Source organism: Pygoscelis adeliae, unplaced genomic scaffold (assembly GCF_000699105.1).
Source record: "Pygoscelis adeliae isolate BGI_AS28 unplaced genomic scaffold, ASM69910v1 Scaffold545, whole genome shotgun sequence".
Taxonomy (NCBI): Eukaryota; Metazoa; Chordata; class Aves; order Sphenisciformes; family Spheniscidae; genus Pygoscelis; species Pygoscelis adeliae.
Window position 1 is genome coordinate 585,713 of NW_008824746.1, and position 24,923 is coordinate 610,635.

General features: G+C 36.1%; 1 protein-coding gene across 1 annotated transcript in view; it reads left to right on the plus strand.

The window, feature by feature from the left end:
• UNC13C (unc-13 homolog C (C. elegans)) overlaps positions 1–24,923 on the plus strand; it is a 181,208-nt gene that overhangs the window by 152,145 nt on the left and 4,140 nt on the right. The window contains exons 24-29 of the mRNA XM_009323411.1: positions 2,422–2,510; positions 4,765–4,914; positions 6,542–6,665; positions 10,131–10,187; positions 11,291–11,371; positions 13,404–13,551. Of these exons, the coding sequence (XP_009321686.1) occupies positions 2,422–2,510; positions 4,765–4,914; positions 6,542–6,665; positions 10,131–10,187; positions 11,291–11,371; positions 13,404–13,551 (649 nt within the window). The remainder of the gene's footprint in view (positions 1–2,421; positions 2,511–4,764; positions 4,915–6,541; positions 6,666–10,130; positions 10,188–11,290; positions 11,372–13,403; positions 13,552–24,923) is intronic.

Here is a 24,923-nt window from a genome sequence, read left to right on the forward strand (position 1 = left end):
TTGCCATATTTTCCAGTAGTTAAACAAAAATAACAGTAGCATTAAAAAATCTTGCTAACGTATTCTTAGTCATCACATCACCAGGTGTCTAGCACCTGGATGGTCAGCCCGCATACCTCTTTATATTCCACTCCTCCCTATGACACTGCATTAATAAGCCTGAGCATGTGTATACACAAGGCTGGATGTCCTGCCAGATGCCTCCAGCTGTGCACACACAAACTTGTTCATGCAATTTGTGAGCACAAAGCCCTCTAAAACATCTAGCACTTGCATGCACCATTCTATAATGTGTGTTATGTCCACAGTCTGATATTAGTATTTCGTCCAATTTTGGCCAAACTAAGTCCAATTCCAGGTGAATTTAGAAAATATATTGTGTTTTCTGGTTATCGCAACAACCTCTGATAGAAAGTAACTACATTGGCCTTAGTAGTCCCAGTAACAAGATGATTCTCTAGATTGTGCATGATCTGGTAAGAAATTTTGAGTCTTCTGCCTGCCTGGTATTCTTGTGCTTTCTCTGCTGTGTATCATGTTCAGTGTGAATACCTGTGTGTTCAGTATTTGTTAAATGTTAATATTCTAGTGATCTTAAATTTGTGTTCTGTATGTATCCCACCAAAGGAGGCAGTATAATTCCCTAGTGAAATGCATTTCCTGGAAAAATCTTTGCCTTTGTTAGTAAACTCTATCTTTGTTAACTAATATAGACATTTCAGTAAAATTAGCTTTTTTATCCCTGCTTTTCATATGAAGGAAAACAATCACTTTAAGTGTATGAACTGTCAGAGTGTATCTGCCGGGGAAACTACTAAGACATGAAGTGGAGAAGCAACAAAACTTCTCCAAATGCACAGTAATTAAAAGCTAAATCAGTAAGTAGTCACAGTGTTAAAATATGAGCTGCTCAGATTAGAAAAGTGCTACACATCGGTGAATATCTTCTAAGGGATGTATGGCAATTCCCCTTGTCACCTATTTCAGACTTTTGTCAAAAACTGTAATGAAAATCTTGGATTTTCTATGCTTTTAAACCACACATAACTTTGAAGGAGAGAAAGGATGGTCTAAGATTAGAACACAGTAGATCTTTGAGGGTGTTCCAGAGTTAGTTTTTTCTTTACTTTGCCTTAGAATTTCTGTGTAGTCTCATGTAAGTTATCCAATGTGCTGTGACACAGCTTCCCCTTGTCTCTAAAGTGTGATTAAAAGAGCTGACCTACTGCACCATAGTACTCTGAAGCATCGGATGAAGAATAAGCACTAAACACTACTCATGCAGTTGAAAGATACGAAAATGCAAATAAAGACAGACCTGATTATGTATTCTAAATGCGCAATTTCCTTTGAAATTGTCAGAAGATCTGTATCTGACCTTGCTGCAGAACAGAGCCCAGAATTTGCGGATTATCATTGAAAATCTTTCCCTGACGTTGTGATGTAGATAGCTGAAAGACCTGGAACATCAGCTGGTAATTCACATTCAGCTGTTGATCCTGATGATCATCAATCATATCCCACAATGGACTGTAACTATTTTTCCTAAATGCTAAAAGCTCAAGGAGACAAAAAGTCAATTTTTTTTTAATTTGAAAAAGAATGCATAGCAAATAAACAAGTTGCTGATCAATATCAACAGAGTACCTTTTTGATTAAATACCTGTGCGTGGGTCCCCATCTCTGTAAATGTAAAACTGTGTTTCTCCCCTGCATTCTCTTTCTTCCTGTGTTTAGAAAACCTGTATCAGAGGTACAGGAGGTGTTCTCCCTGTGCATCAGAACGTCTAGCACTGTGCTTGAATTACGTATGTCTTAATGGCTTTTAGAAACAGAAGTACTGAAATTGAATAGATTCCTTCTCCTCATACTATATCAGTAGAAGCAGCATGGATAGTCTTCAAGCCATCTTTTCCAGTGCTGGCTGTTCTACTTTTATGCTGCATTAATGGGAATATGGAAACATCTTCCACGCAAATCACAAAAAAAGTACTGATGGTGGTGAAATGCACCAAAAAAAATTAAAAGATGAAAACAACTGCAGTATTTTTAACAGAAACACTACATTCTTATGCATCCTTCTCTTGGTATGCCTTGTGAATACCATTTGCCTGATAATGGTAATTCTATTCTTGTGACTGCCAACACAGTTTGCACCATCCCATAGAAAGCCGTTGTTTAATGGCACAGTTTTGATTTCTAACAATATAAATCTTCATTATTACGATCAAATATTTTCCTTTAAATGGTAATTGGATTTTTGGGCCTACTAAAGCAATCCTGTGTTGTGACAGGTGTTTCCACATTCGGTTTTCCATAGTGCAGTGTATCATTACATATAATTCCTAATTCATTCATTGTATTGGAAAACCCAAAAGCATAGTGTATAAGTAAAACATAACATCACTTCTCTCTTTGCAGTTGGATCCTGAAGCTAGTGTTGTTCTAAAAGATCTTCAGGTGAAACTTAGCAATGTATTGGATGAACTCAGCGTATCGTATGCTACAAGGTAACAAACCTGTTTTACCGCAAACCTTAGAGAAATATTCTTGTTCAAAAATCTGCCTCGCTGATTAAGTCTGGGCGGTTGTTTGGATGTCCTGAGGTACAGCTTGCTTCTGCCCTGATGAAGTGGTGTTCGTTTGTGTGTGTGTATGTGTTTAGACTCTGAAACATATAGCAGTAACCTCACTGTAAAGAAAACTGAAGATGGTCTGTGGGCATGAACGTGTTACAGAGGTGAGGCTGATGACTTGTTCTGCCTTTCGGAAAACAAAAATTGCTGGTTTGTCCTTGCCCGATGCTGTGTTAAACTTTTTTCTCTGACCATGTTCATGTTACTTCCCAAGACTGACAGCTTTTTCCAGGTGGCCTGCTTCAACCAGGGATGTCTGCCTATGTTTAGCCTGCTTCAAATGGTCGCAGTGAATGGCTGCCTTGGGTCATTTGCTTGCCTGTGGCTCTGCAAAAATTGTCTACTGAGCCTTATTCTCAAAATCTCTCATTAATCAGAGTCCACACTGCGGTCTTGAATGAATATGGTGCTATGCCAGCAGTGCCTGTGCTGCACGTTATTTTTGCATCAAATTAGAAAGGAATCTAAGAAAGAGGGATTAGTGCTGTAGTGGTATTCATTAAGTGAAGTCTGTAGTTGCTTATGTAATCCGTCGATGACCCGTCTGGGTGGACAGTGTTCACTTTTTCTGAGTGTGATTTGTTTGTCATATTGTCTTGCTTTATTTTTGCTCCCAGGCCCTGGTTCTCTGGTCATTGACAGTGCATGAATATTCTTTCTTTCCAGGGCTTCTTTCTGAATAAGCCAACTATGTTTCTGCAAAAGAAAACGCAGGAATAGCTCAATCTAGGGTATGCTCCAGAGAGCTAGAACATTCCTTATGGGTCAGTTTATTGCTGGGGGGTTGTGAAGTTAACCATGTTAGAAAGATGGCTAATGTCAAGAAAAGCTAATGCATTATTTTGGCTTTTATTGGAGAGACTGGATTTGCATGAGAGTCCCAAGGATTTGCATAAGCAGCTTCAATAGCAGCTTCATGTTGATTTTATCTAGGGCTTTGAAGTGTGTAGGTAAGTACACATCCAAGTGTACTTGGAAAAGTTTCCAATTTTTCCAGTGTTTTCACATGGAGATTTGCGTTGTCTTTCTGTGATTAGCCATGGTAGCTGGAACAGCTTACTGCCTAATTATAATGTTTCTTTTCTCTCATAGTAAGTTCTCTTTCACTTTCCTCAAGTTAATCTTTGCCATTTATCTTTTCACGTTAATAGGCCTGGTATATTTATGGCCTCTGTTTTGCATTTCGGTTCATAAACTAATCCTGAACCAATTCAATTAATCATAAATTAATTCATAAACCAAATTACCATGTATGCAGAGCCTTATTCTGCCTCTGAACTGTTGACTCTGATTAACTGTTGTTCTGGATTGTTTAAATATATTGACCGAAGACTGTATCACATCAATGACGCTACAAGACTGTCAGACACGTTGCTCAAGCAGATCAGTTAGGAAACAGAACAGTTTTCAGAAAAGCTGAACAGATACAACTTGAGGAGCAAGAATTTGTTCACACTGACCTTGAAGTGGAAAAGATTCCTTCCAGAAGGAAGAGTCTAACTACTTCTTAGTGGTTTATTTTGCAAAAGAATATTTTAAACAGTCCAAATGTTTTAGCTCTGTCTAGTTGCAAAGAAGTAAGCAAAGCTTCTGATGGCACTGACTCTGTGTGAAACCCGGGAAAAAGTCAAATTGAGCCAAACAGGGCGAAATCATTTTCTGTTTTGTTTTCTGTTTGTCCTCAAGAAGAATATTAAAGCTTGGTTCATATTAACCATCAAGAGAAAAATAATTTATAGTTAGTTACCTGTTCCTGTTGTTCTTTCACACCAAAAACATCATCTTGAGAAGTTGCTAGCTGGTAGTTAACCATACCCTAAAGTACAGGTTCTGATACATCTGTTGCTTTCAGAAAATAATTACTTGGCACCCCTACAAGGGCATGAAAAGCATAATGACAGAACGGAAACAAGGGGGGAGAAAAATCAAAACAGTACATGAATCAGTTATTTGAGCTATAATCCTTAGGAAGAGTTATTTTCCGTCTGTAACACCTGCAGTATCTTGCGTTTGTGAACACGTCATTGCAGAAAAGATTTAAATCTTGTTGAAGAACCTGATGCAAAATGATAAATGTTGTTTTCTATCCCAGAATTCTTTCATTACTTTTTTTTCCCCTGTCCTGTAGTTTTCAATTTATTATTGAAGATTGTGTAAGACAAATGAGCAATGAACTGAACCAAATGAGAGGAAATGGGAATGCAGCAGCCAACAAGAACAGTGCGGCCATTGATGCCGAGATTGTACTTCGGCCTCTCATGGATTTCCTGGACAAAACGTAAGTGTGGCAGACTGGGTTGTGTGGCAGATTCGGAACTGGATGCTACAGTCAGGCATACTTGGTTTTACCCTGAAGCATCATTAATACCTAGAACCACTTTGTAGTATTTTTAATATCTGTAGTATTCACATGTGTGCAGAATACTATGCTTAACCTGTTTACTTATACTAAGCAATTTCTGCGTAAGCTACGTATTTGCCTTTCTATTTCTTGTCGTGTTTTGAGTCATTACAAAGGAGCTAGTGTAAGGTCTCTCCTCCACGAGCTGTGGTATAAAGAAGATCTATCTAGTCCTATGTGTTAAGTTACAAGAGGGGTATGTGTTGCTTTCAAGCAGTATGGTTTTAAATTTTAATTATCTTTGAGTTAAGACATTTACTCCTAGCACAAGCCTTGAAGAAAAGCCAAAAGTGTTTGTACACTTGCAAGTGCTATCCTAAGCTCATCGTTTAAAAAAATGGGTAAGCTGACTTTTGCCTGTCAGGTTCGGCTCCAGATTGCCATTTCTCAAAGCTGTCTTCATAGCTTCTTTGAGATTTAATTGAATAATGACATAATGAAAACAAAAATGGATTTTAAATTTCTGTCTGAATAGAAAATATTCCTCACCACAGGAATGTTAAATGGAATTTTAGCAGATGCTAAACCCATGCACAGAAAATAAAGATGTGAAATTTAAAAAAAAAAAAAAAACACTGCTAGGGAATATCACCTTTCTTACAAATATATATTTATAATAGGATTATAAACATGTCATATTAATATAGTTTGGGTTTTAGTTATTTCCTAATTATGCTTTTATTGATGTGCTTACTAAGAGTAGTAAGAGATGGTAGAAATATTAATTGGCATATTTATAATGTGATATTATAATTACTTTATAGTAATCTTTTTTTACATTAATAGATTAGACATAATTCTGTAAAATTGCCCACATATGCATTTGTGTGATATTATTTTGAAATAGTTTTTCCTGTGCCTGAAAACTGCAGCACTTTATTCATGACGCTACTTATTCATAGCAATAAATACAAGATGGTTTATGAATACACTCTTAAATAAAGAAAAAAATCTACGTAAGTATATAGATCCTCCAAAAATTTAATTTTACCGTTAGTAATAGATAGTATGATTGCACAGATATGCCAGTATATAGAAATAAATGCTTCCAAATAATAGCCCTGAATTTGCATTACCTATCAACATCTAGTTCTGCATCACAGTAGATAGAAGTATAAGACAAGTGAGACGTTTGTTTTTTTATTTTTAAGACATAAACAAATTATATACCAAAACTTTAATTTAGGGGCTTCGAGTGCTAAATGGTATCATCCATCAAACTTTATAACTCATCATCATTTTGCATTTTTGATAAGTATATATCAGTAATATGTTAAGCAACAAATTGGATAGTGGAGATTTACATGATTTTATAATCTGCAAGTCTTTTTTTTACCAAAAATATTTACTGATAATATTGCAAAATAACTAAGCCATTGAGAAATCCTTACTGGTAGAGAAAAGCTAAACCATAATGGCCATTAATCTGAGCGTATAGTGATACAGCACCTCTGAAGTCTTAACGCTAGTTTTGGAGACTGGTTTGTGTTTTGTTTTATTCCAGTTTAAGTGTCTCTGCGAAAATCTGTGAGAAGACAGTTCTGAAACGGGTTTTAAAAGAGCTGTGGAAGTTAGTCTTGAACAAAATAGAGAAACAAATTGTGCTCCCACCACTGGCGGACCAAACCGTAAGTGTCCCAGCAGTAGTTCACAGACCTTACAAAGGATGGCAATAACGTGCTCAATCAGGTGTTTGCCAAGGGGTCTGATACTATCCTTTTCTGTACCTTGACCAGAAGGAATAATATATTGACTGTATGCAGTGTGTTGCTCTCTAGTGTTTCAAAGTAGTGTAGCTAGGTTGCTCTTCTGTAGCTGGTGAGGAAGACCTTGCTGTTTCCTTTACTGCCTGCTCCAACTTGGAACAGTTTTTATGAATGCAGTATAAAAGAGCCGAATCACTGACTTTGTAGTGTGCTTTCATATAAGGGCTTTTAAGTTTGACTTCTTTTGACTTCATCATGCACAGTAACACCAAGAGTGTTCCTTGCCCTTTCCAGTTGTACCAGGAATTCAATCGCTTCCATTTTTGCACCTCCCAGAAAGCCAGGAATGCTCCATGCCATTCTCCAGTCCTGCCTGCTGTGCCATTCCTCATCTTGAGGCAGCACTTAACATCAGGAAGCTTAAGCCAATTTTAGCTCTAAAGTTTCAGGGTATTTTAATAGCAGACTTGATAGAGGGTCCTCTTTGGGCAGGACTGCATTTACAGCCTGACAAGAAGAGGGAAAGAAGCTATATTCAATATGGAAAATAGTGCTGCTACACACAAGACCAGTGTGGGTGGTGCCCTGACGTGACCCCTGAGTGGTGACAGAGCCGAGGGCACCGGTAAAACCTGATTCTGCCTGAGGATGAAAGAAAAAGAGCCTGGCTTGGAGTGCCTTTTTTAATTGCTTTTTGCTTTTTTGAGGGACTGGGATAACATAAATGTTAATTCTTCTCATTTTCAATCTTGTCTAGAATAAATTCACCATCTTTATGACAATCTGATCATGACATTGCCATAGTGTGCCTTTGGGCAATTTTATACATCCTTACGATATCAGTTAAGCTGCTAAAAATCTATTGGTCAGTATCCATATGTTAAAGACATATCATTAAATCATATTATAATATATTAAAGATACATGAAAGAATATTGCTGGAGAGGCAAGAGGAAATCTAATAGAACATTTATAAATGGTGTTAAGGTAGTAATGAAATAACCTGAGCTATTAAAAATTCTAGACTAGAGCTAATAACAAGATCGTGGCCAGGACTCCTTTCACTGAATTTGTTCATATTTACAATAATGCTCTTGTTTACTATGCATAATTAGAAACAGCATCTCTTTCAATGAGTGACTGTGTCAAATTTATATTTCTGAGACTTTTAATTTGCTTTTCAAACATTTTGGTGCAAATTTTATCTGTAAATATGTAAGTAGCATTTGGATTGGGTAACTACATTTCCCATCAGGTGTTAGGAGCATTTATTAGCTCTATGCAGGATCAGCTGTTACACTCTGAATCACAGAACCAGCATTGTTCAGAGTTAAGAGGTTTTTCTATTGCTTTTCCTAATTGGCTGCCAAGAATACAGAATTACCTATCAAAGACTTAGTAAGCCCACTTGGACAATAGCACAATATGTTTCAGTTAGTCAAGACAGTAAAATATTTGTTGAAACATTTCCCCCCAAGAGTTTGAATGTAGACATTTATTTAAAAAATAATAAAAATATTTTAGTCTTTCAACCATAGTGAAAATAACCTTTGACTGCCAGCTGAACACAGATTTCAGTTCATCTCCCTGAATCTGCAAGCACCTCTTACTGATGCTCAGAAATCACACCAAGCAATAAGCTGTGACACTGACGGGCAGTTAAGCCCATTTCAAAAAAGCTTATTCCAATCATTAGTTTAGCAAGTTGATACTTCATTAAGCTATGGGTGTACATCTGGAATGCAAAACTTCCGCATTTCAGGGACAACACAGAAAGGGTTGTGAAGAAGCAGGGGCAAGGAGCCCTCCTCCCCCCTCACCCAGAATGAAGAGTCTTCTGGATGGACCTTAGATTAGTTAGTGGCCAAAGGTAAGAGGGCTTCTGTTTATCAGCCAGTGCTGATTAAAGGCAGAGACTGCACCTATCATTCAAGACTCGTTAAGATCATTTTAAATGGTGACAGCTGGGATTTCCACAGGTGCTTTGCCCCCATTCTTTGTAAAACTGCTTCTCCACAGACACTTAAGAAACATGAGCCTCTGACTAGAAATGGTCTGCAGCATATTTTTTTTCCAAAGTTTGCTCAACATTTATATAGTAGAAGATATAATATCTTAAATATAGAGTTTGTAATGATTAAGGAACATGAAAAATAGGTACAAAGATTACTGGATTAGGCTTTCAGAGTGCTTGCAGTATCACATGTGTATGCTACACTTCACCAGCCGTTGGGTTTTACTAGTGGTAGCCTCTATATAAAGTGTCCCAGTTGGCAGGCATGGTGAAAGGTGTATAGCTAGTTGTGTTTATTTTGCTACTTCTATTTACTTTTGAACACAATTAAACAAAATCAATGAAAAGTAGGATACTGTAAGAGAGATGTTTCCCTTCTATAGCCTTGACTATTACTTTCTCTCTGAGGCTGAGAGGCACAGACATTCAGAAGCAGGGTTTGTTTTTAATTTTCATTTTTATCTTACCATTCTCACTGCTAATAAATAATGAAAATTTAAGCTGCAGTTCTATATTATATCTTTTGCACTTGAACTGTACAGAAGCAAAATTATGTCTGGAAGCTGAAATCTTTTGGAACAGAAAGACTAATGAAAAATTGTTCTGTATTGTGCTATGTAAGATGGACTGACTTTTTTTTTTTCCTGAAATCTAGACATTTAGAACTATGTCTTGCTGAACTGCCAAGTAACTGCACTAGTAATTATATTTCTTGGCATAATTGTGATAAAAAATGTGAGAATGGAATTATAGTAGGATTCTGTTTGTCTAAGACAAACCTGTAGGCATTGGCTTTTGGTATCATGCCAGGATTTGGCTATCATAAAATATTGGTTTAACTTCATAACACTTTGGTATCTTTTTTTAAAAAAAAAAAAAAAAAAAAGACTTTTGCTTAACAGTATGCTGTTATGCTGTGTGTTAACTCAGCTGAGGATTTCACCGTAGACAGTAAAGCTTTTGCAGGTTTCTCAGGGCTGCTCACTTCCCATTATGATTATTTATATTAGCATAGCACCTGAGAGCTATGATTATGGACAAATATCTCATTGACACATTGACAACAATCCCAGCCTTAGCTTAAAAATATTAAATACAAAATGAGATAGCAGACAGGAGCACACAAAACCACTATCAACAGAATATGCAATATTTGTATCGTGTATAGGATACTGGAGGGAATCATGCTGCAGGCATTCAACTACTTGGCCTTATCAACTGGATGAAAATATGTCTCGTGTAATTGAAATTTTCATTTAGCTTTGCAAAACAGTGACTTTGGCCAATGTCCTAGCAGAAAATAAGATCGTGTTGACATAAAAAGCAAACACACTGTAGTGAATCTGTTTCCTGAATTTTCAATGTGATTACAGGGGCCACAGATGATATTCAGTGCAGCCAAAGATCTTGGACAACTGTCAAAACTCAAGGTAATGGAGCCAAATGAAGCTGTGAATGGCTTGCTCTAATGAAAAAAATAGATGAAATATTAGTGACTGTGAGGCCAAGCCTCATGCATCATTCTTGTGCTTATTTACTATAATCAGATTGAATATGGCAGTAACTGTTCATAGGTGAGTAATGATTTTACAGTTTCATCAAAACCAAATTAAGAATAGAAGACTGTATGTTTATATGCTAAAGTGATCACTAGATGGGTCAAGATGATGTCATTCCCATATTGCACAACCAGGCCTTAAATATAAAAAAAAAAAATAAATTACAAGATCTTTGTGTTCCCTTCTGGAACCAGTTCTGAAAATAAGGTGGGACTACTAGTAATTTTTTTTCTGTGTATTATTTATGGTATGTATTGAAACATAGCATGTTACCTCTACAATAAACTCATCAGCACTACATTACTGGAGTCCATAATACACTTGATGGAGAGCTTAGACATCTGATACTGATATCAGTTGTTTGCCAATCAATTTTGCCATTAGGATTTCAGATTTGGGCAGAAATGTGGTAATTCCTGCTTCTGTGAATAATTGCTTAGTTTGCTAGAGGAGTTAAAATGTTGCCTAAGTAAATCATAGGATGCTTATTTTAGACAAAGATTTCACAGGAGTATTGTCACTTTATGACTCTATTTAACTTATGTTCTAATAGGAAACCCTTTCTTTTTAAACATGGGTCATTAGCAAACATAAGTTAAACTGTCAGGTTCATTAATAAAATGAATTATTTCAGTATCATCTAATATAATTATTTAAACTTAAAACGTAACCTTTTCGCCACCCACCCCAGAACAGAGAACTAATATGTTCTAGGAAAAGAAAGAAAGCTACACAGATGCTCGGTATTAAACATTGGTTCTTTTTCTCTACAATCTATGTTTTCAAGAGACAACATGATTGCTCTAGGCTATAATTTGTTGTAAAAGAAGTCTGAAGTTGAATTAATCCCTGTTAATCATAGCAGTTTGGGGGGCATTTGTCGGTTTCTTTTGGTTTTTTTTTTTTCCAAGAATAGACAGGCCACAACGCTGTCTCTCTTCCAAAATCAACTGCCGTCTTAACTTGCTTTGCAGGACCATGTGATTCGAGAGGAAGCCAGAAGCCTGACCCTGAGGCAGTGCGCAATAATGGAAGTAGCACTGGCTACTATAAAGGTACAGCATTACATGTTTTATTGTTCTGTGCTGGAATGACCAAGAACATGACTGACATAAACGACAGATTCTAATATAGAATGGTCCCTTAGAAGCATAAAGATCCCTTTAATGTGTCAAGAACCATTTGATCCTCAGCCCCTTGTATCGACTCGAGAGCGAATGTCTAATACTCTGCTTGCATAAAAGTTAGAAAAATTATTCTACCAGTTGCAGACAGAACATGTTCCCTTAAAGGAACTGGTGGCCAAAGCTTCTCTGATTCTTCTGTTCCTTTACAGTTTAGAGTTAGTGCAGCTGAAGCAGCTGGGCTAAATCCTTATTCTGTTGCAGCATAACCTCTTTTTCTCCCACAAAGGAGACACTGGGCCTGAAAAGTGTGGTTATTCCCAGCTGCGCTCTCCTGCAAACATGTATGACGTTTTTTATAGCACACCAGAAAACAAGGCTTTTAATACCATGCGTTACTATGCACTATTTTAAATTCAACGTCCAGTTGAATTTATCAACTTTTTACAGTTTGGAATTCACCACCTAATTTAGTGTCACTCCTAAATAATCTGATTTACTTTAAAGATGCCGTTTAATTATTCTACACGTTGGTCCCTTTTCAATGAAAACAAAAAGTCATATTCATCACACACCTGTTAAAAACACTTCTGAATAAATTAATTTTTATGCATTACCAACATCTTGTTGATGTAGATGTTAGTAATGCATAAAACTACTTTAGAAAAAATCTTATGATTGCAGTAAATGTTTTACATTAGATTTTTAAATGAGCCATATTAGAGACAATCCATTCAACCTTACCTGGTGCTAATCTCATTACTAGAAATACAAATTAATTTATTGGTAATTGATAAAGTAACTCTAGGGTTTGACCTCTCTGGAAGGATGAAAGGATCAGGTCATAGGCCAGGTGAGATGCTCTGAAAACTTTGTTTTCGCTTCCACGCCTGTTATGGTTATTGCATTATGCTTCTAAAGGTAAAAGTAAAGAGGTTAACAAAGTCTCTTTTTTTTTTTAATGAAAGAGTGGAGACTTTCATACAGTCTTCACAGGTTGGGTTTCTGAAGTCAAAAGAAACCGTTAAGGAATATTATTTAATGTACTTATCAGTCTTTTTCACTTTGGCCTGGATCTTCACTTGGGGTAAATAATTTGAAAGCAATCAATTTATAGAATAACAGCATATTTTAATATCTGCTGCTGAAGAGACAGCACATCAGGAAGGTAAGGAGGCAGCTAATTAAGTATAAAATTGAAGATATAAATAAGAGGCCATATTCATGATCAAGTCTTGTACAACAAGGAAATCGGCTTTTGAAGGATGAAATTTACTCCCCATCTTCAAGGGCAGTACTTTTCTCTTCCATTCTCTTCTTTCACAGTCCAGGAAATCCTAATGTGGTCACTCAAGGATGACACATGCATTTTCTGCATATCCACAGTAAAACAGGTCAAAACTGGAATCAAAAAAGATAATCACCATGGAAACTTCCATGGAATTTCTAATAATTTCCCAAAGCACAATCATAATTTCAGGCACAATTATAGTGCAGTACTGATCCAAAACTTCATATTCTAGGATCTTCTCTCTTAAAACTTTAACAAAATTCCCCCTTCCCTTAGAAAGAATATATTCTTTACTTGTGCTGTAAACCATGCGTTGATTTTAGAGATCTTTTTTTAGGTAAAGAATTAAAACTGATTCCACTCTCCACAACCTAAAACAACCCTGCAAATATATATATCCAGTTTTGACATATAAATACTTGAGATCATGAAGACCAAAATTAAAATTTTGTATCTTTTTTGCTCTCACAAGTCTTAAATTTTTACCTTTGGAAAGAAGCTCTGTAGTAAAGATGATGACAGTTACCTCAACTGCTATAATTGTAAATCTAGCTACACATGCTAGGTGTTATTTTTACAAGTTTGTGTAAGAATTTTACTTAAAATTGTATGTCTGAGGCCTCTCTCAGATAATTTGCCTCTCTGAATGACCATATTTGTTTTTCATTTTAGCAATACTTCCATGCTGGAGGAAGTGGGCTGAAAAAGAATTTCCTGGAAAAGAGCCCTGACCTACAGTCCCTGAGATACGCTCTTAGCCTTTACACACAGACTACTGACGCCTTGATAAAGAAGTTTATAGACACTCAGACGTCTCAAAGTAAGTGATCTGTAAGAGAGATATAAGTACATCAAATTGTATTTTAAATGTTTTAAATGATTGGTTGCCAATCACATTCTCCAAACACCGTGGTATGTTAGAGTTTATTGTCACAAATTTGCCCATGTGATGTTATCCCATATCAACTGCTGTTGTCAATCAGTGGAGCTTATCTGAGGGCAGTGCATTTATCAGCTTGTCACTTTACATGAAGAATAGGTCCCATAGCTCTATATGAACACTGAATATCAGGGTTATTTATAGGAGCACTCCACACACAAACGGTTGTAGAGGCCATACCAGAGTGCGTATTATAACTGCAGAAACAGAGTAAATTCACAGAGTACAGTGGCAGCTCTAGATACTTTCAGAGCTGGAGGATATTAATTACTAACCACAAATAACTGCAAAAAGCATGACATAATCCCAAAAGGAAACCTTAAGGGATAAGAACAATAAATTGTGAGCAACATGTCCTTAATGTAGCACACTGATTCCACATTACAGCAGCCACACTTCTTCTAGCAGGTCATCTGTGGATTCAAAAGGAATAGAAGGTTTCTGTAGGCTAAAATACAGCATTATTTTCCCTGTCTAGACTTTTTTCCTTTGTGCATTTTAGAGTTCATTCTAGAAACTGCAAATTTTTGCATAATAGTAGTCTTTACTGGATTTCTTTTGAATGTAATAGGCATTTGTAAAAATGGCCTGTCCGCCACTTAGTATCTATGGGAAGGAATACAATTTGCTGATCTTTAAAGAATTACCCTGCTCCCACTCATGACAATCGGAAAAGTTTTAATTGGACAGTTAAGCTGGAAATCAATTGCTTTTACCTCTGAAGTACAGTATGTTACTGAGTATAAAAAGCATGAAACATTAGTTTTGCAGCTTGCCCCAAGATTAATTCCAAGAGATTATTTCCTAGGCAGCTTCCATATGAGACTGAGTATCTCTGTTAATAATTCATACATTACAAGTGAGAAAATTGCTATAAAACTGTAATATAAAAGGAATTGATTCTTCCCCCCCCAAAAAAAAAGATTAACAATACAGATTTAGGCAGAAAATTATTAATTACTAGTATATTTTTGCCTTTGCTTATGCATACTTTCATTGTAACTTCAGGAGAAAAAAATTATCCAGGTTGTAGCCATAAGCAGAGATCTTTTATAAATCCTGAACCACAAACTTGAATTTTCTGATTTTCATCACGATTTCAGCCTGAGGTCTGTGTTCATTTCTGTGCACACATTAGCATGCCTATATTTGCACACCAGTATTATCAGAAGTGTAGCCACTGGGAATTAAAGTTAAGGCAAAGTGATTCATAGCTTTTCATCACCCTTTAATGTCTCATTTAAAAGAACTAAAAAGCTCATCTATTATGACCTCCAGCCTCACAACTGTAGCTGCATCATTAGCATTTAGTTAAAATGACCCTGTTTGCAAATCAGAAAATTTCTCTGAAGTATAATCAGATTCATATCTGCCCTCATATTTGTGCAGGTAACCAAGCCATAATCAATAGACAGTTGGATGTAAACGCAAAGCAATGGCAAAAAGAATACTTCAAAGCTAAAGAAAATAGCTTATTGAATAACAACTGTGACTGTAGATATTTTTTTTTTGCCTTTTTTCTCCCTATAATGATTTGCCATTTAAAGGGAATACGACGATGAAAGTTGTAAATTCAATCCTTCCTCAGTGTTCTGAAAACAAATCTGTAACCACACTATGAAAATGAAAGATAAAAGAAAAACGTTGTCTGTATCAACTTTATTTATTAGACAATACAGAGATCAGACTGGCATACTTAGTGACATAGCTTTAGGTTCTGTCATATGCTATCATATTAAACACCTGTCTTTCTGCCTGGCACAGGAGGAGAGAGAGGTTTCCCTTCTCTGATTACATCCCTACTACTATTCCCAGATCTGCCATGCACTTTCAGCTTGTTTGGAAATTAAATACTGCCAAGACTCTGATCATTACAGATTTTAACATTGGTATCGACATGATAGTAAGGGGGAAGATTATCTGTGTTTGTCCCTTAGTATAAAAAAAGGAATTTTATTTCCAGAAAAATAAGCAAAACATGCCAGCACTTGATTTATTTTAATCCCAACCCACAAATGTAAAACTTGTAGAGCAGCATTCTCTTTTGCGAATAAATTATCAGTATTGTTTGGTAGGAAAACTTTTACAATTTTACATACAATGAATTATAAACTGGTAACGAAATTTAGTTCCACTTATCTGAAGGTCACATTTAACATTAACCAGAAGGTGGCTAGGTGATTCTGCAGTGCCTGTGCTAAGCACATTCTTCTGGATCAGTGTTTTCTTCTTATTCAACCATACACCAGAGTTAGCGCTGCCAAGAACCATTTTGTGGAGCAGGTCACTTTCAGAGTCTCTAAAATGGACATTGATATAGACCTAAAGGATTTTGAAAAACCTGAAGGCAGTTTAGTGAAGAGAACTGCATTTCTCAAAGCCTGAGTGGCTAGTCTCTTACACACTATATGGTCATTGATACCCCTGCAAAGAGCATATGAAACACAGCCAACTGAGAATCTCATAGCATCAGTAAGCCATTACCAAGCAGATCCCCTGAGGTTCAGATCTCTGATTGATTCTGTTTCCTTTGGTCTTTTGTCAGCTGTAAACTGTCACTTTTAGGTTGGGTACTACTAATAATATACATTAGCTTGTACTGTAAAAGTGATCTTTTTTCTCCTCTAAATTCAGCTGCAGGATAACATTTTTGCATAAATTCAGACTAACATGGATTGTTTTCAACATTTTTTGTGACCAAACAATTGTTTGTGCATACTACACTTGTGCCAAGCATGAATCAATTGTAAAATAGTAGCACACTGCCAAGCCTTACCTATAAAATCCTGCTCAGTTGCAGGGACTTGGGGGTTCAGTGCTGTATGGCTAAAACACACGATGGCTAGCTAACAGCTGGATGGCAGCCAGCAAGCCAGCACAGAATATCATCAAGGAAAGCTCAATGGTTTCTGCAAAAACCATGTATTTGTACATTGATGTATTTATTCAAGTTGTCAACCTACATCAACTCCAGTCAAAAAGGTCAAATTTCAGTTCAGGCAGGACAAGCTAATTTTAACTCAACTTGAGCTAAATTCAACCACATTTTCTCAATCAGGACAAATCAATCAAATGATAAAAGCCAAAGGACAAACTCTTTCTGTATTTCTGTATTTCAGAAGAGAAGGAACAGAGACAGAACACTGAAGTAAAACTACATCCATATCCATTGGCCTACTGTACAAACTTTCCTACTCTATGGTGTATTTGACTTACTGTAACTCAAACCTCAGACCAGTCCCAGTGATGCTTCTTAAAATTTGTTCCTAAAAAAAGAGAGAATTTTCAGCCTGGCAGTCACCTTTTTATTGAATTAAGTTATACCTTCACCTTTTAGACTACTTAATTTAAAGGATATCCAAATTAAAAGGAGATTTATGGCTGTGGTTTAGTTTACTGCAGATTTAAGACAGTGACTAATTTCATAAACTGTAGCCTCTGTTGTGAATGTTTACATGTGGTTAGCATCAACTCTAATAACATTTGGACAAATATGATTTTAGTTTTAGCAAACTACATAAAAAGGCAACACCTCAAACATTAGTGTCCTGAATTTGCTCTAATTTGTTACCACTCATTTCTCCAAAGTAAATGCCACTGTTGCATCCAAAATGGTTACTTACTGGAAACAGAGAAATGTCTTTTCTTATAAATTTACAGCAGCTTAGTTTTATAAACCTCATTAGAGAATGCTACTGTTATTGTGAGGTATACAACATAGCAATCCATAGTGGTGGGACTGCAATGTATTTTTTAGCTTGACTTTAAAGAGTTTGTATTACTTAAGCAGAAAAAAAAAATCAATACTCGTCTAGCAACATGGAGGCTCATACTACAATCCCTACTTGTGCATTTAAATGGCTACAGAAAAGGCTATTCTTCCACATCAACTGATTTGTATCGAATTTCTTCGTTCTTATGCTGGACAATTGAAAGCTAAAAGGGGAAGAAACATCTGAAAACAAGAAAAGATAATAAGCAGAATTAAAAACATTTACCTAATGAGAATGAGTAACTATAACAGTAACTCCATACTCATCTTGTGAAGCCAACATAGGGAAGGAAATTACATGACCAAAAATGAAGATAAATTCTTTTCAGCTGCCAAGCCAAAATTCAGTTCTGTGTTCCTTTGCAACCTGTAATGGTACAAGGCAAAGCAGAACCTCACTATCTTCTTAAATATATGGAATCAGATTGAAATACTAAACTGAGAGTTAACTTAGAAAACAGTGAACGTACTATAGTTTAGGCAAGCAGATAGATGACATCAGACTATCGAAAATAAAAATCATTTAGCAGCTCTTATAAGTGAAAACAGAAAGATTTTTTCCTGCTCTTTTGCGTGTCAAAACTGTTGTATTATTAACTGTCATATTTTGAAAGCTATACCTGTATTCTGTCATCAACTTTAAGTCCTACAGAGCATTTCCAGTGCTCACATAACCTATACTTCAGACAGAATTTAACTTAAGAAATAATCCCTGCTTCATCCACTGTAGTTTCAAATTGAGGTCAGTGTCATGGGTTACACAACCTTAGTTCATGAAAGAAAAAAAATAGACCGGCATTGTAAGCTGCAGAAATCAGCGTACAATTGCAAGGACTGTATAGTAGCGAACAACAGAAAACCTAAGAACAATGAAGAAACTTGCAGAATTACACCTAATAGAAGTATTCTAGCATATGCTAATATCAAAATAAATGCATTCGGAATAGTGGCAGAAAATAAATGTTTTAAAACTTCACATATAAAAAAACCCAGACTGCTGGTGAAGCATAAGGTTTTTACAGAATGTTCACTTAAGAGGCTGTCAGAATAGAAAATTTCTTTGGCTACTCCTTAAATGAAATAGTATACAATTTATTTCTAATTTAGGTGCTTTATTACAGTTTCTCTTAAGTCTTCAAGAAAATGAACACAAGCTACTGGTATCCATCAGTTATATGACATCAGTTTTAAAAAATAACAACTTAATGGTATCAGTGGAGCATTCACTACATACATAAACCTCTTAACTTGAGAGGGTATACTTGCCTGTATGTTGCCTCGTTAAAACACTGGACTATATACACACACCCCTATATAGACACATACACACATACATATGGATGGATGGATGATGTTAATTGGATACTCTCCTCCCAGATCAAAGCTGGCTCATGCCTGGTTTCTTACCGTACGGCCATACAAGCAGCTACAGAGAACAGAGGGTCACAGTGGGGTTGTGCAATTGCCAGCCCTCATCATGTGAAGCATGGCTTACGCCGGGGAGAGATGAAGGGGAAGGCCTTAACTGGGGATTCCACCCTGACACTCAAACCAGTACTTTCTACTCACACCATAATATTCTGCTTTTATATTATGGTCTCTGAATGCCTCATATCACTCTCTCTGACATTACAGAAATCCAAATAGGAGAGAATGTATTTTGATAGTGTGGCTTTGTACAACTGAGAGGCTTACAGATGCTGCAGAATCTTCTGTCGACCCTAATACCTTCACACCAAGTGATCCTTAAGATAAATGATTTGTTTTCTAATGAAATACAAACATTTTAAGTCTTTTCAATGCTTTCATGGCAGCCTGGTGAAAGAATGGTTGCTGAAAGCCAGCCATCAGGTAACTGAACTTGGTTCTCAGAATCCCCCAAAACAAACAATTAGCAACTTCTTAAAGCAAAGCATGTGTTGCAGTTAGCATGGTTATCATTACTAAAAGGAGGTTTCCTTTCCTTTTCTCTAACACACATACAGAAGAGATCATTTAGCTTACTACATCCACCTCTTAACAATTTAGCTTTAACTTACTCTTTGTATTAAATGAAGATGTTAAGACATGCACTCAAGATTTTCCTCTAAATTATAGACCCTCAGGATCCTGTGAAAAATAACTTGATTAGTCTCCCTGATCTTTTGTCTCCTAATAAATTAGCAGATGAACCCCAGACAAATATATGTATTTTATTGACATCGTTAATCAGAAGATGACAAATGTTTGTCTGAATTAAAATGTTGATTTCATAGCTTGTGTAATTCCTGGACACTGGGCACTGTGAGAGCTTGAATATTTGTTCAACTTTTTCATTCTTATGTCCAATATAGAAAATAAAGTCAAAGCATAGGTCCGGTATTTAAATAAATGGTCAGATTTATTCTGAAGAAGCTAGCTAGCAAATATGGTAGGATAGGGTTACCACAGGGCAACGTTGCCAGTTCAGCTGGTTTTATTGCCTGGCTCACAGTGCTTAGTGAGCTTTTCTAAGTCTCAGGTACTAAAATCATGTCATGCATGACAATTAGTTTGCAGGCAGTTGTTTTTCTTTTAAACTGGATTTCTAATCCTCAAAGAGGTAAAGAAGATCTTGAAATCCTGAATCCTAAAAGCCAGAGTAAAAAAAAGAGAGAAAAAAAAGTAAACCTCCATAGATTTAGGAACTTTTAATACAGCTATAAAGATTGTTTCAGAGCCTAGCTTATTATCTTTGACTACTTTGGGGCAAAAATACTGCAAAAGTTACCACTTGCAACAACTTTATGAGTGCCTGGATGAGAGGAGGAGAAAGTCAAGAAGCTACAGAAGTCCAGGAAGAAGACAGTCTTTAAAAGAGCGTCTAGCCCCAGAACTATAAAAATATAAGAACCCTAGACATTAGAAGGAGGGCTGTAGGCATACAGAGAAAGACTTGATCAAATAAGTATAAAGTAAAGGGAAAGGAAAAAAAACTTGGTAAGAAAGAATCACTTCTACTTGGTATGGAAGTTGGCAAAATCAGAAAGCACAAGTAGGGCAGAAAGGAATAATGTGAATAATCTAAAATTGATTATAGATCCATGCCAACGGGAAGAAGAGGAAATACCAACATGGTAATATGAACCCGAGGAATGAGCAAATTATGAAATTCCAAGATTAACAAAACAAAAAAAACCCAAATTTTTGTCAAATATCATCTTACCTATTATTATTATTAAAGCACTGATTGGTTCAGTACAAAACATTAATATTTAAAGTCAGAGGGGTGTTTGGTAAATGTCAGATTCCTTTTCTGTTTAATGAAGTACTCCCTTTGCATAAAGTAAAATATTTAATTCATGTTTACTTTCTCAACCTAGGGGTCATTTCAGCCCTTCAATAAATGTAAGGAACCATGAATGTATGGAAAACTGGAATATAATTGTGTGAAGAAAAAAAAAAATAGTAAATTCAAATAAAGGACTTCTGACAATATATTTTTATATATTCAATAAATACTGACATTCGGTGCTTTCCTTTCAAAGCAAATAATATATTATTATGTTGTAATAACTGCAGACAGTATAAAAGCCTTTCAAATACAAATAGGAGCTCTGTTTTCAAACACCTGAGCACAGACACTGATCCCTTTTGGACACTGTGTAGACTGTTTAGTAGATTCCAGCTACACCAGAAGTTGGATCAATTCTCTCCTCAGAGACGCGTAACTTCTCGCATTAGGAGGGGGATATAGTCCATTTCCAAGTTCTCTGGAACCTGAGCTGAAAAAGACCATGAATCTAGATCCACATCAGGTTTTGGACACCCAGCTGATGGTTTTGGTGACAAAGTCCAAACCTGATTTTTCTACTGAATTTTGCCTGAAATTCCAAAAAGCTCCAGTTTTCACTATGCCTCCTTGTCTCATATCTCAACTCTCTCTTATGCATACATTCTGACAACTTAACCCTATGCTTAAGGCTCAACAGATCTATAAACTGGACAGCAGGCAGAGGAAGAAAACAATCCACCTTGTTAACTGCTGAGATTTCTTTTTTTGAATAAAACAATTTTTTAAATAATTTTGAATAAAACAGTTTTCCAAACAAGTCCTATGAACTTTGCAAATGCAATGCAAGTTTGGGGAAAGGCTCATAGAGACAATGGAAGGTGTAAGAACATCTGCATATTGTCCTCATAAATATTTTGCAAAAAAGTTGAGTCTTACTTTTACAATATGACTGTATAGTTAGAAGTCTCCCTGCAAGCACCACTAACCAAGAATGGATACTGCACAGACCACAAACACTTTAACAATTAATGCTTCTGGAGTTCAAGAGTGGAAAAAAAAAAAAAAAAAGACGACGTCAAGAAAAAATAATTAAATCTGTTGTTATTGAAAGCTGTAATTGTTATTGGATGAAACAAGAAGAATGTGTCCCTAGCTAAAGAACAATAAAAACATTCCGTTATTCTCTTTTGCTACTAGATGACTTTGCAGCATAAAAAAAAATCCTTTTTTTGCAAGCATGCCCTTAATATCACTCTCTCTCTGACACACAATTTGGTACTGTCTTTTATTCTTTATGTTGTGAGAAACAGAGCCTCAAATAAAGCCTCCTCCAGATTTAAGGGGTTTACATGAAGCTACCAGCAGGAAGATATGATGAATACCAACAGATCTTAAAGCAGTTTCTAAAGAAAGAATTGCTATCATAAGATAGTTGATGGTCCATATCATGAAATGATATGTTAACCTAAGGATTATACAACCGTTTTCAAACTTTGTACTACAGGCACAGAGCAGATGAAAGAGAAGGCTTGCATGGCCGAGTGCAGGGACAGATGTTTTCTCTTAGGATTCAGTACTATGTATTTCTGTCCGACTATTTTACACCATCAAATTATTGTTTTTCTACTGCTCAGATTTCAAGGCTGCTATGTTTCACTTTCTTATAGCTACCAAATTTTGCCATACTGAACTGTAAATAGAAGAGATTGCAAGATTGATGATAACATTTGGCTAAATACAATACCAGATAAAAACTAACTTTGTTAACAGATAGGTCAGGCAATACCTTTTCAGACACAGCAATTTTATCTTCCATAAATACTTCTGTATGAGAATTTGCATCATTATGTAAACTTTCCTATGTTTATATTAGAATATATAAATAGTGCAAACTTTGGGCATAGCTACAGTGCTGGTTTTAGTAATTACGTACACAAACTCTCCTATCTTAAAAACTGATAGCAGCATAACTGTGGTGGTTGGAGAGTCAGAGCTAAGACTTATGAACAGTCCAATGATTAGCTCAGTTTCTCAAATGTGTTTTGCCACTCTTATTGAGGCCCATGCTGCATACCAATGCTCCTAGTAGCCCCCAAAACAAACTAGTCTTAATATTTTCCTTGTTTTTTTCCCCAAGAAATTATGAAAGCATCCCAGTTTCCATGCCCCAACTTCCAGAGCAGCTGGAAAGTACACACCATCAGAGGTACTGCTCCTGCTATTTCAAGGTCTTAAATTCTGTTCTTAAATTCTATGCTAGCTCATTTTCTGTGAAGCCCATTTATTTCTGCTGGGCTCTTTTTTCATGCAAACCTAGAAGTTAGTTTCCAAAGTCATCCTAATAAGAAAACTTTTTTAAAACTTTTTGCTGCTAAAGGATTCAAGCAGGACAAAGGACCGCTTTCACAGATATGTACTTTTGTGCATAATCACAGACTGATGCAGTAGGAGTCTCTTGCATTTAGCAGGAATATTATTCTAGGGAATATATTTTTACAAAATATATGACTCATTTTTCCACTTGTATTTTCTGCTATTTTCTCTTACCAGAGTCCACAAGTTCACACTTCTCCTTACCTACTAAGGAATAGAAGACAGAAGAATTAGTTTCTGTGTGCATATGTAGCCAATATGACTATCATGACTAAGAAACATTTTACTAGGTCCTTGGTCCAAAAATGGCGCTCTTCTGTCAAGATCATTAGGACTATAACAACTATCACATTGATGACATTCCAGGTGCTAAATAAGAAAGGAATTAAAGCCTGACTGTTTTGGACTTTTTGTCCACTGAGGAGCAAGCATCTTTGATCAGAGGAAATATTTTTTCTCCTTTACAGTTTGTTTGCTGCAGTGGAATGACTGCAGTTTAAATGCAGGTGATCACTTTAAAACCCACCTATGAGGATGCTGTATTTTGATTCATATAAATAACCTAAGAAATAAAATCTAAAGAGGAGTTTAGAGTGGAAGCAGTAATAGTTAAGCAACCATAAGGTTTTCAAACATAAAGCAGAGTTATTTGTAAGTTTGTTAAGCTTCTAATGAGTTATATTACAATACTAGAAGAAAATTGCAATCATCCTCTGCAGCGCAGGGCTAGATATTTGTTGTCAGTTAAACCGACTTGTTAAATGTGGTAGGATAAATGGACCTTTCTTTCCTTGTTTTTTTCCCCAAGAAATTATGAAAGCATCCCAGTTTCCATGCCCCAACTTCCAGAGCAGCTGGAAAGTACACACCATCAGAGGTACTGCTCCTGCTATTTCAAGGTCTTAAATTCTGTTCTTAAATTCTATGCTAGCTCATTTTCTGTGAAGCCCATTTATTTCTGCTGGGCTCTTTTTTCATGCAAACCTAGAAGTTAGTTTCCAAAGTCATCCTAATAAGAAAACTTTTTTAAAACTTTTTGCTGCTAAAGGATTCAAGCAGGACAAAGGACCGCTTTCACAGATATGTACTTTTGTGCATAATCACAGACTGATGCAGTAGGAGTCTCTTGCATTTAGCAGGAATATTATTCTAGGGAATATATTTTTACAAAATATATGACTCATTTTTCCACTTGTATTTTCTGCTATTTTCTCTTACCAGAGTCCACAAGTTCACACTTCTCCTTACCTACTAAGGAATAGAAGACAGAAGAATTAGTTTCTGTGTGCATATGTAGCCAATATGACTATCATGACTAAGAAACATTTTACTAGGTCCTTGGTCCAAAAATGGCGCTCTTCTGTCAAGATCATTAGGACTATAACAACTATCACATTGATGACATTCCAGGTGCTAAATAAGAAAGGAATTAAAGCCTGACTGTTTTGGACTTTTTGTCCACTGAGGAGCAAGCATCTTTGATCAGAGGAAATATTTTTTCTCCTTTACAGTTTGTTTGCTGCAGTGGAATGACTGCAGTTTAAATGCAGGTGATCACTTTAAAACCCACCTATGAGGATGCTGTATTTTGATTCATATAAATAACCTAAGAAATAAAATCTAAAGAGGAGTTTAGAGTGGAAGCAGTAATAGTTAAGCAACCATAAGGTTTTCAAACATAAAGCAGAGTTATTTGTAAGTTTGTTAAGCTTCTAATGAGTTATATTACAATACTAGAAGAAAATTGCAATCATCCTCTGCAGCGCAGGGCTAGATATTTGTTGTCAGTTAAACCGACTTGTTAAATGTGGTAGGATAAATGGACCTTTCTATAGAGCAATGAGAATCACTGAT